We start from the raw sequence: 14,873 nt of genomic DNA, 5'->3' as shown, positions 1-14,873 counted from the left end.
AAAAATTAAGAGCAAACCATTCTTCATAACCAAATTATTTTAAACATTTAAACTTCCTCCAAATTATTTTAATCAAATCAAGGAGTTCATTCATTTTATTTTTATATGTTTTAATGGCAATGGTTATCAATGCCTAGATAATCGCAATAATTTTTCATCTTACCACTACATTTATCAAAATAATTAATAAGATTTTCAAATAAATAAAATTTTTTTCACATGATATTTTCAAATAAAATATGATATTTTCATACAAGCAATTAGACATAGAAACCACAATTATTTAAGTGATATAAAGTTGGCAACAAACTTGTGCTGGCAGATCTAGAAAATAAAGAATGAATTAATCTTCAATAAAGAATGGAAGACATCTGGAATATGTGTTGAAGTGGTTCACCGATTCATGCAGAAAAGATGAAGAAGATGAACTGAGCATGAAATTCTTCGCCAGAGAGAGAACGGAACTTCTACTGAGAAATTAGGAAAATTACTTATTCAATTACATCGTAGTTCTTGTTGAATCTTTTTTAAATTTGCTCTTGTGTGTAATCCCTAGTGGACCGTTCATATCATTTCATTACATTAATGAAATATTTTCTCTAAAAACAAAATATTTTGACCTTGGAGGATATGATTCACTGTATTCGATATAATTCGGTTGTAACTACCGATATATATATATATATATATATATTCATGTTTGATCATGATAACGTTAAATTTTTATTTTTATATCATTAATACAATTGTAACTAATTAAAAAATAACCGATGAGAAGACAAAAAAAGTACGTGTAAATTTTCAATTATATTTTAATCTTCATGAGAGTACATACTAATTTGAGCTAATTTGAGTGTTGGAGTGTTTTTGTCAAATATCTCTTTTATTGTGTTCTTTAAAGTATCCAAACAATACATAAAATTTGACAAATAAAAAGTTTACTTTATAGTTTATAGAACAAGCTATACCTCGAAACCCATTGCACAAAAACAATATTCATTCCTTATAATAGAAATCCTATTTATTACAAAATTCATGTTATAGTCTTAAGAAGAGATAACATCCACCATAGCTATGATTTAATTTTCTCGTCTTTAAGTCTCTTGTTATAACTATTTATTTTCACTTCTTTGAGCTTTATTTCGTTGACTAACATGTTTGGTCAGTTTAGAAGTCACACATGATGATCATCAAGGAACTTCACAAATCAAAAGAGTGAAAAAAAAAAAAAACACACACACACACACAAGAATAAGAACAATTCTAAATGAAACAATAATGTGAAAGGGTAAAAAGTAGGGTTTCAACATTATTTGGTCATCAATTGGTTCGTTAGAAAATAAATTGTGTTGATATTGGATTTGTTACCAAAGTGTTGAGATATTTAAATGAACAATGAAAAAAAAGAAAGAAAGAAAGAAAATCACCTACTATACCACATCTGACAAATAGCAGCGGTTATATAGTCGATTAGCAACAGTTTTCAACCGTTGCCAGACAGATAACAACGATTGATAACCCGCTAGAAGATAGCGTGCGGCTAAATTTTTAGCAGCGGTTTCAAACATGAGAGAAAGAGAATGTGTGTGTGTGTTTGAATTGATGAATTATATGAGAAGTTGAGTTTGTATAAATTAAACAACTCTTACTTGATCAACATTTTGCGGTGGACATGCAAAGCAATAAAAAGAAAAAAAAGAATAAAGGGAAAAAATGGCAAAGAAAATGATTGCATGAAGTATGATGGATAGTAAACTAGTTTGCATGTTGAAAAGTTGGAAGAGTTTGGCATTCCCTGCTGGTAATTGAAAAATCAAGCCCGGACTTAGTAACACAAAAAGTACCACACCTACCACTACTGGACTCCACCAACATCCCATTACCATCAATCATTCCTTATTCTTTCAACACCCACACTTATATAAAGGCTAAAAATGACAAAATTCGTTGCTCCTCTTGAAAGATTTTTAAATCAAATTTATCCTTTTAAAATAGTTATATTAGTTCTTTCGTCATTTTTATTGGTTATAACATTAAAATTTGTTGATGTAATATATTAAGTGATACCGCACTAATCACACTATACACTATATGTGACAATTCTAATTAGTTTTTTATTGACTAATCATTAATTCTACAAGTATTTAAATCATACTCAATATCCATTCAACTAGCATCATAGGATATTAGGTGTCCAGAATCAAAGTATAATAACTACATTGTTAATTACTATGATAGTCACAGGTCAAAGAAAACTCTATTACTATGTTCATCTTGAGAATATTCTATTGACAAATATACGGTAATTATAACCATTAGGAATTCTCAGAGTGAGTTAGTTCAATGGTCATATATATCTATATGCACCATCTATATATATAATTTAATAAATGAGATCTATTAATCTTCTTCCAATGAAGACCATTATATATATATTGATCTTTCTGGATTATTAATGTCCTTTTTAATAATCCTATGACCAAGAATAATTTAGATTAAATTATAAAAAATTTATCTCTCAATATTATGATCACTATCACAATGATAAATATCTAAATTTAATCAAGGACCTTATTATATTAACATTTTAATATAATAACAATAACAAATTATTTGACACGTAATTGATTAGATTATGGTCATACTACTTATTTTCAACAGTGCTAATATGATAAATTTATGAAATTAGATCAAATCAATCTCAAATTAAGGAGCGCCTTAAGACATTAAAATTTATTAATTTATTTGGAGTTGATTGATCTAATTTCTTAAATTTATCGTGTTATTATTCAATTAAGACTGACAGGTGTGTACTGTATATTACTACTTAATATGTTATATCAATAAATTCTGATGTCATCATCAATAAAAATGATAAAAAGATTAATGTGACTAATTTAAAATTTTTAAAAAATAAATTTAATTAAAAAATTAAAGACTAATTTAACAAATGAATAATTTTTGAAAGAGGAATTTGATTATTTAATGGTTATATAAAGGTGAGAAGCTTAGGATGGAAAGAGAGAGGGGACTCGCAAATAGGTTTCGAACATTTACCGGCCACCTAAGTAAATCATTATCCATGAGTATTCCATTCATCGATAAATTTTTTGCAAATAATGGTTTGCATTCATAAAATCAATAAAAAGCGATGCAAGGATGAAAATTAAGCTTATTTAATAGGTATTAATCCCACGGATAAATTTTATAAAACGTCACAAAATATCCAGCATTATATATATTCTTAAAAAGTGGTTTAAATATTAGATTTTGATGTGATTTTTTTAAGTATAATTAATAAATAAAATATTTTTATCTTTAAAATTTAACAAATTTATATTAAATAGATTCTTTTTCAATTTGTTTTTGTCAATGATAAAGAATATTTTAAAAAGATAAAAAAAAATTTAGAGATTTTACAATTTGGTTAAATCTGATTTTTTGTATGTACTTTTTGAATAAATATTTAAATATTTTTATAAAATATTAGATTAAATATATATATAAATAATTTGTGAAATATAAAAATTATTTGTTACTTATAAAAGATAATATTTTTAAATTATTTTTATTGTATTTTAAAAATATTTTTATCATATTTTATAATATTTTAAAAATATTTTTATCGTTACGAAAAGTGAAGTATTTTTGTCGACATATTCAAAAATTGTGGACGATTTTACCCTTTGTTTTTATTTGTGGCCATGTCACATTTGTTGGTGATATACTAAAATAACCATTATGCAACTTATTATTTTAAAACTATGAAATGACCTTTCACTAAAACTAATTTTACTTATGAGATTAGATTTGTTTCATCTTGTTGAATTAATAATTAGTTAATTACTGAAACATAGTTGACAATGAATAAATGTTAGGTTAATATTGATGAGCATTATTTGAGTTCCACAATGAGTCGTTTATTAATTTTCCACACAATGGTTATTCTATATTTATATTTCATGCCTTTCAGATGTTGATAAAAGATGAATAATAATAAATTATTATTATCATATAGGGTTAGTGATAAATTAAATTCCTCAACAATGTATATTGATTAAATAAAATGATTTGTGAGTACTATGCCCTTTAAATTATTTAAATGCATCGTCATTGTTAATCTTTTTGGTGGAAATTCAGGTGCAGTTGATTTTACGTGAAGTTGATAATTGAGAATCGTTAGATAATTTAACTAATTTGACTAAATTTTTATCTAACGGCTCTCAACTATCAACTTCACAAATTATCTAACGACTCTCAATTATCAACTTCACGTGAAGTCGACTGCACCTGAGTTTTTACCAATCTTTTTTAATGTAATATATGATCACTCTTCGCAAATTTTTAAATTGAGACAAATTAGCTTCTAAACTCATAAAAAGGGACATTTTAGTTCTTATTTTAAACTGCCAAAATTTACAATAACAAATATTACAAATTAAAGGAATAATCACATGAAACAAGTTTAATTTGGAAACCAATTTTAAAGTTTTACTAAAAGAAAAATAATAAGTGGCTAAATAAAACCCAACACTAATGGGTTACTCATAATTTTTTATCTATTCTTCTTCCCTTCCTAATTTTATTTCATTACATTTTAATGCTGATAAGACTGTGTGTCAGGCCCTAAAATTATTGAAAAATTTTTAAGTGTACTGTCATATTGGTGTTTCAGTTATTTTTAACCGTTGATCTTAATTATAAAAAATATATATAATATATATAATTAAGATCAACGGTTAAAAATCATTGATACACCAGTATGACGGTACACTTGAAAATCTTCCAAAATTATTTATATGTAATTTTAGATTTTCGTGACAGTAATGTCTCATTGCTTATTCAAAGGGTAAACTCCACAAACCGCTTCCCATTTTTGAAAACACTCATAAAAAAAAACTATTTTTGTTAACGATAAAAAAATTCTTAAAATGCAATAAAAATAATTAAGGTCAACTATCTATTCTCAAAACATCTTTTAGAAATTAAATTTTAATGCGATTTGTTGTAAACATAAAAATAATTATTCTTAAAAAAGTGTTAATATGTCTTTATTAGCTTGCCTCAATATTTAAAAAAATAAATAAATAAGAGTTTTGTTGACAAATTTATTTTTGTTTATTTTTGTTATTTCTTTAGCTTGACATCAAATACATTTATTTTTGTTTTTAATTATTTTTTTAGTCTTTGTAATTTTATCAAATTTATAATTAGATCTCTATATTTTTATATTTTTTTAATTAAGTCCTTACATTGTTTCTAATTTTGTAATTAAGTTCTTTTTATGTTAAAAATATTAAAATTAATAAAATATTCTTTCTAAAAAACATGTGGTCAAAAATCTAATTAGGTTCTTAATTGTAGGTACCTTCAATTTGTAAAGAAATATTCCGTTAATTATAATATCGATCTTTTACATTAACAAAGACCTAACTAAAAAAATTAAAAATCATGTAAGACTCAATTAAAAAAATATATAAAAATCTAATTGTAAATTTAGTAAAACTAACCAACAGAATGGTATAGTATTTTTATTCAAATGTACAATTAATCAGTTATGCATGATTCAATAATAATTACTAATTGAAACTATATATATCAATCAGTAGGGGGGGAAAATTAAAGCGTGGTAGGAATTCACACTTAAACAGTTAAACCCTTTGCCCAATTAACTGAATGTTTAGTTGTTTTTTTTTTTAGACTTTAATCGGTTCAAATCGGATTAGTCTAATTTCTATTAATCAGATTCTAATATCAATAATTTAATTATGAGATAAGAAAAAAAAAAAAAAAAGGCATAAACGGAGCCTAATAATAAGCGTAAGAAAATAATTACAAGAAATGGAAGATCTATATCTCAAGAATGAACGTATGTTACAACAATGTTGAAATTAATCTGGACATTGAAAAAACAAAAATATCAATAATTCATCCGGTTACTTTATAACTTAGTCTTTATTATACATTATGAGTCATAATTCGACTTTATTTGCCTTTATTCTAAGTTTGTAACGGACGATCTTAATAACCATTATTCTGACTTAATGAACAACAGTCATAACATCAACTCTATTCATCAACCATATACTTATAAAGGCACCAATTTTTATATCTCAAAGGAGACCATATGATAAATTTTATTTCATGTAACATTCTATAATCATAGAATTCTTATACCTTTTAAACACTTACTGACTTGAGCGTCGAAATGTCTTTTACAGGTACCCATTATGTTCTTTAATATCCGAGTTATTCTCATTACATTAAAAAAAAGCGTATTATAACAGCGCAAAAGACGAACTATACCTCGAAAGTCCATCCACACAATAATAATAATAATAATAATAATAATAATAATAATAATAATAATAATAATAATAATAATAATTAATTACTACTAAATTAATACATTCACTCTCCAAATAAGAAAACCAAATACATGGTAATTCACTAGACTAAACTCAAATTAAACCCCGGAAAAAAACAAGAACAAACACTTAATAATATTAAAAAGAAAGCAACATTAAACCAATAACCACAATTATATGGTCGGAAATAAAATGAGGTTTAATTACTCTCTTGATTCCTATAGTTTCATGAAATTTTTAATTAGGTCCCTATATTTTTTTTTAATTGGATCCCTGCACCAAATTTTTTTTTCAATTAAATCCTTCTTAGTAGTAATTGGCTTAATTTTATAGGGATCCAACTAAAAAAAAGAATTGGTACAGGGACCTAAATAAAAGGAAAAAAAGTGTAGGGACCAATTAAAAAAAAAAATTGGTGTAAGGACTCAATTAAAAAAAAAAATGTATAGGAACCTAATTGAAAATTTTCTGAAACTATAGGACCAGTAGAGTAATTAAACCATAAAATGAATTCCTCCCAAATAATGAAATAAAAATAGCCAATAATTTTCAGCCGGTGTAGAGATGAACTCTAATGGCAATGAGGAAAACACAAACGAGACCAAAGAAGAGAAGAGAGTGAATGAGAATGGAAGCAGCACTTGTTTGAAAGTTACCAAATTCAACACACCTTGATCTCCCAGGCACCTGAAACAACAACCCTGGTGTTAATAACACAAACAGCACCACCGACACTAGCACTGGTCCCCAGTTCAACATTCTTAATTAATTATCTTAGCTTCCTCAAATTCAATTCCTATGTTTCGTGTTTTGATTAGCACACCCCAATCACACTATTTATATAGAGATCTTTAATTAATTTTTGGTTCTCAATTATCTTAGCTTAATTTAATTAGGATCGGACATACATATAGAACTTTACACTATTATTATTATTATTAATATATGAATTGATAAATTGCATGTTTAATATATATGAAAATAAATAAAGAATGAATATATATTATAACACTCGACGTGTTGCACGAATATAACACTAATTTCTGTTAAAAAAAATTAATATCAACTGAATAAATAAAGAGAAATAATTTTATTCGAATAACTTGCAATAATTTGTTCTAAATAAAATAGTATTTTGGGCAAGTTGGATGAGACTTAGAAGATTAAGCTACTGTGGATTCACTGGTGCATGCACGTGTGTGTGTATGCTTGATTTAGATTTGGATTAAGAATAACTTGCTTGAGTGTATTAACCATGTTCTTGAGCTTTCACCACCACTTATATATGTCACTTTGAAGCAAGGAATTTATAGTCATCACTACTTATTGCTATTTTGGTTAGCTAAAGTATATCCTAAAAATATTAGTTAAAAAGATAAAAGTAAAAAATTTCGTTAGAGAAAGTATAGGGAGATAATAAATTTAATTAGTGAATAATGTGAACAATAGAATGAAAAAAAAGATTAAAATCATATGATAATTAATTTTTAATAATTCTTTATTTTGAATTAAAAAAATTAGATAAGGACAGTTACTTATTTCTCTCTCTCCACATGTGAAGTTAGTGTTTTGGAGCCTTCTTCTCTCTCATTCTCTTTCCATCTCGCTGATCCATCGCTGCTAGGTACACCAGTCGACGCCGCCTTGCCCACCACGAACGTCCGAGCACCCCTTCGCGCACGTTGCATCATTCACGCAGCCCCCTACACGCCGGCCGTGTAGCTCTCCTGGCGGATTTCATCGTCCCAGCATCTTCATCCGCGATATACAGGAGACAGATGGTTATTTTAGTGAGTAATTTGATGATTATTTTTTGTTCGTAAAAGTCGAATGTTCATCTCTATACGTAGTCGGATGGTTATTATTATTGGTTACGTATATGGTTGTTTTTTTGTCACGAGTGCGACGGACTGGGAAGCTAGGGCAGTGATGGCAGGACGCGACCCACAGACTGCACATCGGCATGAGAGAGAGCGGCGAGCTAGGCACTAGGGACGCGCGACCAAAACGAGGAAGGCCTGCCTCGACGCGGGCTGCCGGCGGATGACTCAAAGACCCGCGGCGGGAAGGAGACATCCGTCCAACCTGTTGGCTGCCGGCGACCGAGACAGACACACGCGAGAGAGGCTGGTGGACTGGGGCCGAAGCTGAACGCCGCTGAGGGTTGGATGGTCAGTGAAGAATGTCGGAGGGTAGTTACTGTCTGGAGAAGAAAAATGATTTGGGAGTGAAAACAATTTGTAATTAGAGTTTGGATTGTTGTTTTTGTAAAATAATTGGATGGGAGTTTTTGAATTTAGGATAATTTGTGGAGTGGTGTTCACTTTTTCATTTCTATTGAGCTTAATAATCAGTTCATTATTCACATTGTCAAAATTTTTCATTGTCTTTTTAGTAAAATTCATTTTGTTATCATCGTTGTTATTATTATTATTATGGTTATTAGGAACTTGTGACATGCATGACAATGCAACTATTGGAGAGAGTATAATTGGGAGAAAATGGAGTATTTTAATTTTTTCGTTTTTCTTTTTATGATTCTAAAATTATTTCTCGTATTAGTTAAATCTCATGGAATGAATATAGTATGTAACTATCAAATAGATATTAGTGAACAAATATATAAACAAAAGTCTAAATATGAAAAGTAAAATTAAAAAAAGAAAAAAGCACTAAATTTGTCACATATTGCAAATTTTGATAAACATCAAAATAGGATATTGAGAAGAACAGCTGTAAGGAAAAAGGTTAGGCTGTATTAATAAGGAGTTATTTACATAAAAATATCTAAAATATTTTTTTAAAAAATTTTTAATAATTAAAATTAAACATGTATAATCGATTTAATGAATTATATATATTAAATTTTATTTAATAAAAAATATCTTAAAAAATATTTTAGATGTTTTTATCTAAATAATTCTCATATTAATAAATATAACTTGCTTATTTTCACTAACATAGGACTATAAATACTAGATATTCTTTTTGTATCAATAATACAGATGTATCACACTTTTAATATTGAGATAACACACTATTCATCTTATTCAGTTCACAAATTAAACCTAGTGTAAATGTTTTGGGTTCAAATTAAACTTCAATGCCTCAATTAATTCAACCATATTATTAGAAGTAAATCGGGTAATGATATTTGAATCTAAACTTTGAGACCAAAGTTTGGTTAGTAAAATTTTTATTTTTTATAATAATATTCTATTTATATGTTATAATAATATTTTGTAAATTTTATTATTTTTTATTAAAATTTTCATATAAATTATTAATATAGAGAGAAATAGAAAATAGGATTTCCATGAAAAATGAAACCCAAAAAAATGAAAATGGAAAACAATATTTCCTCACAACAAGAATTAAAAGTGAAGATGGAGAGCAAATCTGAGAGCGAAGACAAAAGCAAAGAGACATCTTCTGATCTCCTGTCCCACTCGATTGCCATCTCTAAATTTAGGGGTAACTCTGTATATAAGATATGATAAAAACTCAACTAGCAGAGTATTGTAACATATTTATTAGTGCTAAAATTGTTATAATAATAAACAAAAAAAATCTCTTATTGATTTATGATTTAATTTGTAGCAAAATATTTTTTTAGTATTTATAGTAAAATTTTTTTTTTTAGTTTTTTTATAGTATTTTTAGTTCGATAGACTAAAGACTAATTCATTATGGATCAGATTTCTATTTAAGAATTTGTTGTTACTTAATAAATTACTACATATACAAAACGAGATTTAAATCTTCGATATTTACTTAAATATACTAGTAAGCTAACTATTAGGCCAACCCAACTTATAACAAAATAAAAAAATAGTATATAAAAATAAACTTAATTCATGCAATTTGAACAAAATCACATGGGATGGGACCTACTCTATCATTTTTCCGAAACAGAACAAGATATATATATAACAGATTAACAGATAGATAAAGACATTAAAAATTTGAGAAAAAGTCAGAGACACATGAAATGAAAAAGAGAGAACAACAAAACAGACAGAGACATTAATTAACAAACCTTTCAAAAACCATGAAAATGTATAACAAAAGGAAGTGTTACACGAACTCTATGGAAAAAGAAAAACTCTATACTCTTTCATGGGATGGCCCAGCTTAGTTCTATTCTATTACAGTATTATCATGAATTGTGCAATCAACCATCACCTAAGCTCACCACTCATTGTATTTTATTTTATTTTATTAATTAAAGGCTTAGTGAATTGGTTTCTGAACCCACTAACAAATTAAAATAGCTTTCCACTAGACATGTGGCAATTTTAAATTTAGAACAAATGAATTAGTCATTAATAAGTGTGCCAATATGCACTCTATCTGCATATACCTAATCCGATCTCGCTGGATCGGGTAGAATTGTCAATCCAATCTGCAGTAGATAAGATTTTCGTGTGGATTGGATAGGATGTAAATTGAGTCTCAACCCTACCCGACCAACCCACATCCTATATATGTATATGTTATATATTTATATAAAAATATATTTTAAGTGGATGTTGAACTAAAGACTTCTAACTAAATACAAAAAATTTTTAACCACTAAAAAAATATAATTAATTAATAATTTATTAGTAATTTTTTTACACAAAATTCAATTCTATTTTAAATTATCATCAAGTTATATAATAATATTATATCTTTTTTGTAACCCACAGATAGGATCGAAAATACCCGTAGATTAAGAACAGTTAAAGTTAGGATTAAAATATTCTCGATCCAAAGATACGATAAGATTGAGTTTATATAAAAATTTCAATTCATAAATAAAATTAAAGTTGATTCTAAATTCTATCTTACCCTACTCATTATAACCCTTAATGGCCCCAAAAGTCTTAAACTATTTCCAAATGTTCTGGTTTGAAGACCTTCTCTTTTCTAACTCCTCTATCTATCCCACTTGAACTGGAATACAAGGTTTTGGTATTAATATCTAATACCATCTAGTTGTGCATTAATTTGTAGACTATTGTTGGGATACTGATTAAAAATTTACAAATGAAAATTATTTAAGCTTTTAATTTGGTCAACACAATTAAATCCACAAATAACGTAATTCTTTTAGTAATTATATTAAAAATTAACTATTAAATTAGTTATTTATATAAAATATATTGTAAATATAAAATATATATTAATAATTATTTAAATAATATATATATATATACATGATAATTTAATCAATGATTTTTTTTGTGTGTACAGAACTTTTTTTTGTTATTTTAACCAATGGTTATTTACTTATTTACATAATACAAGTAATAAATACTCAGAACTTATTTCAAAAAGTATAAATTAGACTTGTTGGTGTCATTACAAGATATTCTAATAATCAATAAAATTGTAATTGTAGTGATTATAATGGTAGTTATAATAATTTAAGAAAATAAAGTTAATTGTGACCAAAAGATGAAAATAAAATAAAATAAAATATTAAAAATAAAAATACAATATTTAAAACATTAAAGATAAAATTAAGACAGCCTAAAACAATATTTTTCTCTTATTATTAACATTAAACGTTTGTAAAGATAATTGATAAGATATAAACTTATTCCAGTTGTGAGCTTTAATTTATAAAATGTTACACTAACAAAAGAAATAATCTAATAATGAAGTAAAAATTAGTTATAATTACATTTTTTTTAAAACATCTAAAAGTTTAGATAAATTTAATACAGTCAAAATCTTACTCAAATTAAAACATATTTTCAAGTTATTTAAAAACTTATAAAAATAAGTATAGATTTTTTTTTGAAACAAAAAGAGCTCAACACATAAACGTGGAGCATTTGATACATAAATAAATAAAAAATAAATAATAAACAACAATAAAATAACACCTATTGTTACCACCTATATTTCTCATCAAATACGCATCTCATGTCATCTTCGACATTGCTATCAACAACAAAAGGGATCCTCACAACTCCACTCCTTATAATTAAGCATAGTCATGTTGATAACGTCGCCAGCATATTTTTCTATATTCTGAAATAATCTCCAATTTCTTTTCAACCAGACATTCCAAATAACTGCAAAGAAGCTTATGAACCACTTCTTGCTTTCCTCCTTCCTAGTTGTGATACCTGTCCAACTTTCAAAATGTTCCTTTAAAGTACCCGGAGCAGACCAGTTTATGCTAAAATCAGATAACCAAGCGCATCACACCTGCTATGTAAATTCACAACCGAGAAACAAGTGACAGACATTTTCAACATCTTTATTACATAAAACACACACATTATCACCCTGGTTAACAATTTCAAGTCGACATAGTCTGTCTTTAGTATTAACTCTGCCTATTAAAGCAAACCATATAAATAGCTCAACCCTTGGAGGGACTAAACCTTTTCAAATAGTCTTGGTGAAACTATAGCTTATTACATCCTCTGAAAGCGTCTCCGCCTGTAATACCTGCACAAAAAAATTAATAGAAAACACACATTGACTGTCAAACTTTCAGACAACTCTATCCTCTCTGTTAGAATCTAATTTTATCGGCCTCAAGGTTTCATGTAATTGATTCACAAGTTCCAACTCCCATTAGAATAACTCACGCCTCCATTGGAAGTTCCAAAATAATTTAGATTATCTATCAAAATGAATATTAAGTCAGAAGAAAAATTAAATTTAAATAGTTAGAGCAACTATTTTTGACTCTATTGATGAAGATGAAATCTAATCTCTTATTTTCAAACTTAAACCACCCTTAAAAGAAAACAGTTGCACACATTTTACACAAGTTGGATCTTTGTTCTTTAGTGTTGACTTATTACATTGTATGCACAAAACACGCACGGATGTCACTACACTTGCGACAATGAATAAATAAATAAATAAATGGTAAAGTATATTTTTTGTCCTTAAAATTTGATAAAAGTTTTAAAAATATTTTTAAGTTTTATTTTGTTTCAATTTTGTCATAAAATTTTTTTATTTGCATCAAATATACTCTTAATGGCTAACTTTTCAAAAAATTTAAGACAAATTCAAAAACAATTTCATAAGAACAACCCTCAACACAAGCAAATTAAGCATAATTTTTATGTATTATTGTTAGATTGATCTTAATTTTTTTGAAAATTTAGCTGGTAAGAGTATATTTGATACAAATCGAAAACTTTTGGAACAAAATTAAAACAAAATAAAATTTCAGGATATTTTTAAAGCTTTTATCAAATTTCAGAAATAAAAAATATACTTTACCCATAAATAAATAATAGATGAAGAAGAGTTCAAGCTCACAACCATCAAAACTATAACATATTCATAAAATTCATGTTTATATGGTAATTAATCTCAATTCTCATAGTGGAAAACACCGGAGGAAGAATAATTAAATTCGCAGTTTTTTACATAAATAAATAAAAAGTTATATATAGATTAGATCATGGTAAATCGGATTCATGTATATGTTTTTTACTTTCACAGTTTTGGATCACATCGATTTATCCTTAATATATATATAAGGGATAAATTCCCAAAATTTGATTCTAAATCGGATGATGGTATATTTTTAGGATATTCATCACAAGTCTCTTGTGTGTGAAAGAAATCATCCACGTAAAGTTAAAAGAGCTGAGCAACCACCTTAAAAAATATCTGAAAGAAATTAAAGATGATTTGAATAATCTCCAGATTTTAAACACTTGTATAACTCCCCCAAAATTTCAAAAACCTACACCTGGGAATAAGTCTTCACCTTTGAATCTATCAGAATCAGTGCCTCAAATATATCAGAGGAAGAAAAGAATAAAGAAAAATTTGAGATGTAGAATTACAAGAACATAGTTTTTTGACTTCAAAGACAAAAAACATCCAAATTATGAGAATGATTAGAAAAGTTTGATTCTTTGATCTTTCTCAATCAAATAGGGCTGAATTATAACTCTTTTTGATATATATGTTGAGGACCAAAACTCTAAATCATTATTTATATTTGAGTGTGGCACTGATCAGTAAATTCTAAAACTCAAATAAAAATAATATCTTTGGTTTTATTCTCATTTAATTCCAAATCAAAAATAATAATGACTTATTCTATTAGCATTTATAACAATAAATGAGATCATCTATATAAGTTATATAATATGAAATAGCTAATGTGATTATAATCAATTATATGTATTACCCATAAATAGATTAGAAAATTATAATTTTTTAGCAATCTCCTACTTTGGCTATATATATATATATATATATATATATATATATATATATATATATATATATATATATATATATATATATATATATATATCTTTGATTACTTTAACAATTTGGTTCATCTTATATATCAGTTATAAAATTACCGTAGTTTTTATCACATCAGTGTCACGACAAAACCACGATGATGACTATACTAATATAAATAAATCAAATTTAGATGAGAAAATTCAGAAATTACATGCGAAAATGATCTCATGCATGCCTATTTTTAACTAGTCCAACTTTAATAAACTTTTTGAG

At 26.6% G+C, this 14,873-nt stretch overlaps 1 protein-coding gene across 1 annotated transcript; it reads right to left on the bottom strand.

The window, feature by feature from the left end:
* Positions 1-6,917: 6,917 nt before the first annotated feature.
* On the bottom strand, positions 6,918-7,156 carry LOC107637495 (uncharacterized). The gene has a single exon (XM_016340903.3). The coding sequence runs from the start codon at positions 7,125-7,127 to the stop codon at positions 6,918-6,920; it is 210 nt and encodes a 69-aa protein (XP_016196389.1). The 5' UTR covers positions 7,128-7,156.
* Between the last annotated feature and the right edge of the window lie 7,717 nt (positions 7,157-14,873).

The sequence above is a fragment of the Arachis ipaensis genome, chromosome B4 (assembly GCF_059453495.1).
Source record: "Arachis ipaensis isolate K30076 ecotype BB chromosome B4, ASM5945349v1, whole genome shotgun sequence".
In the NCBI taxonomy this organism is placed as follows: Eukaryota; Viridiplantae; Streptophyta; class Magnoliopsida; order Fabales; family Fabaceae; genus Arachis; species Arachis ipaensis.
Note: the sequence above shows the minus strand (reverse complement) of the source record. Positions and strands in the feature narration are given on the sequence as shown.

What these genes read in the sequence shown, in the direction of transcription:
- LOC107637495 (XM_016340903.3), bottom strand. Translation starts at nt 7,127, where the DNA reads ATGTTGAACTGGGGACCAGTGCTAGTGTCGGTGGTGCTGTTTGTGTTA.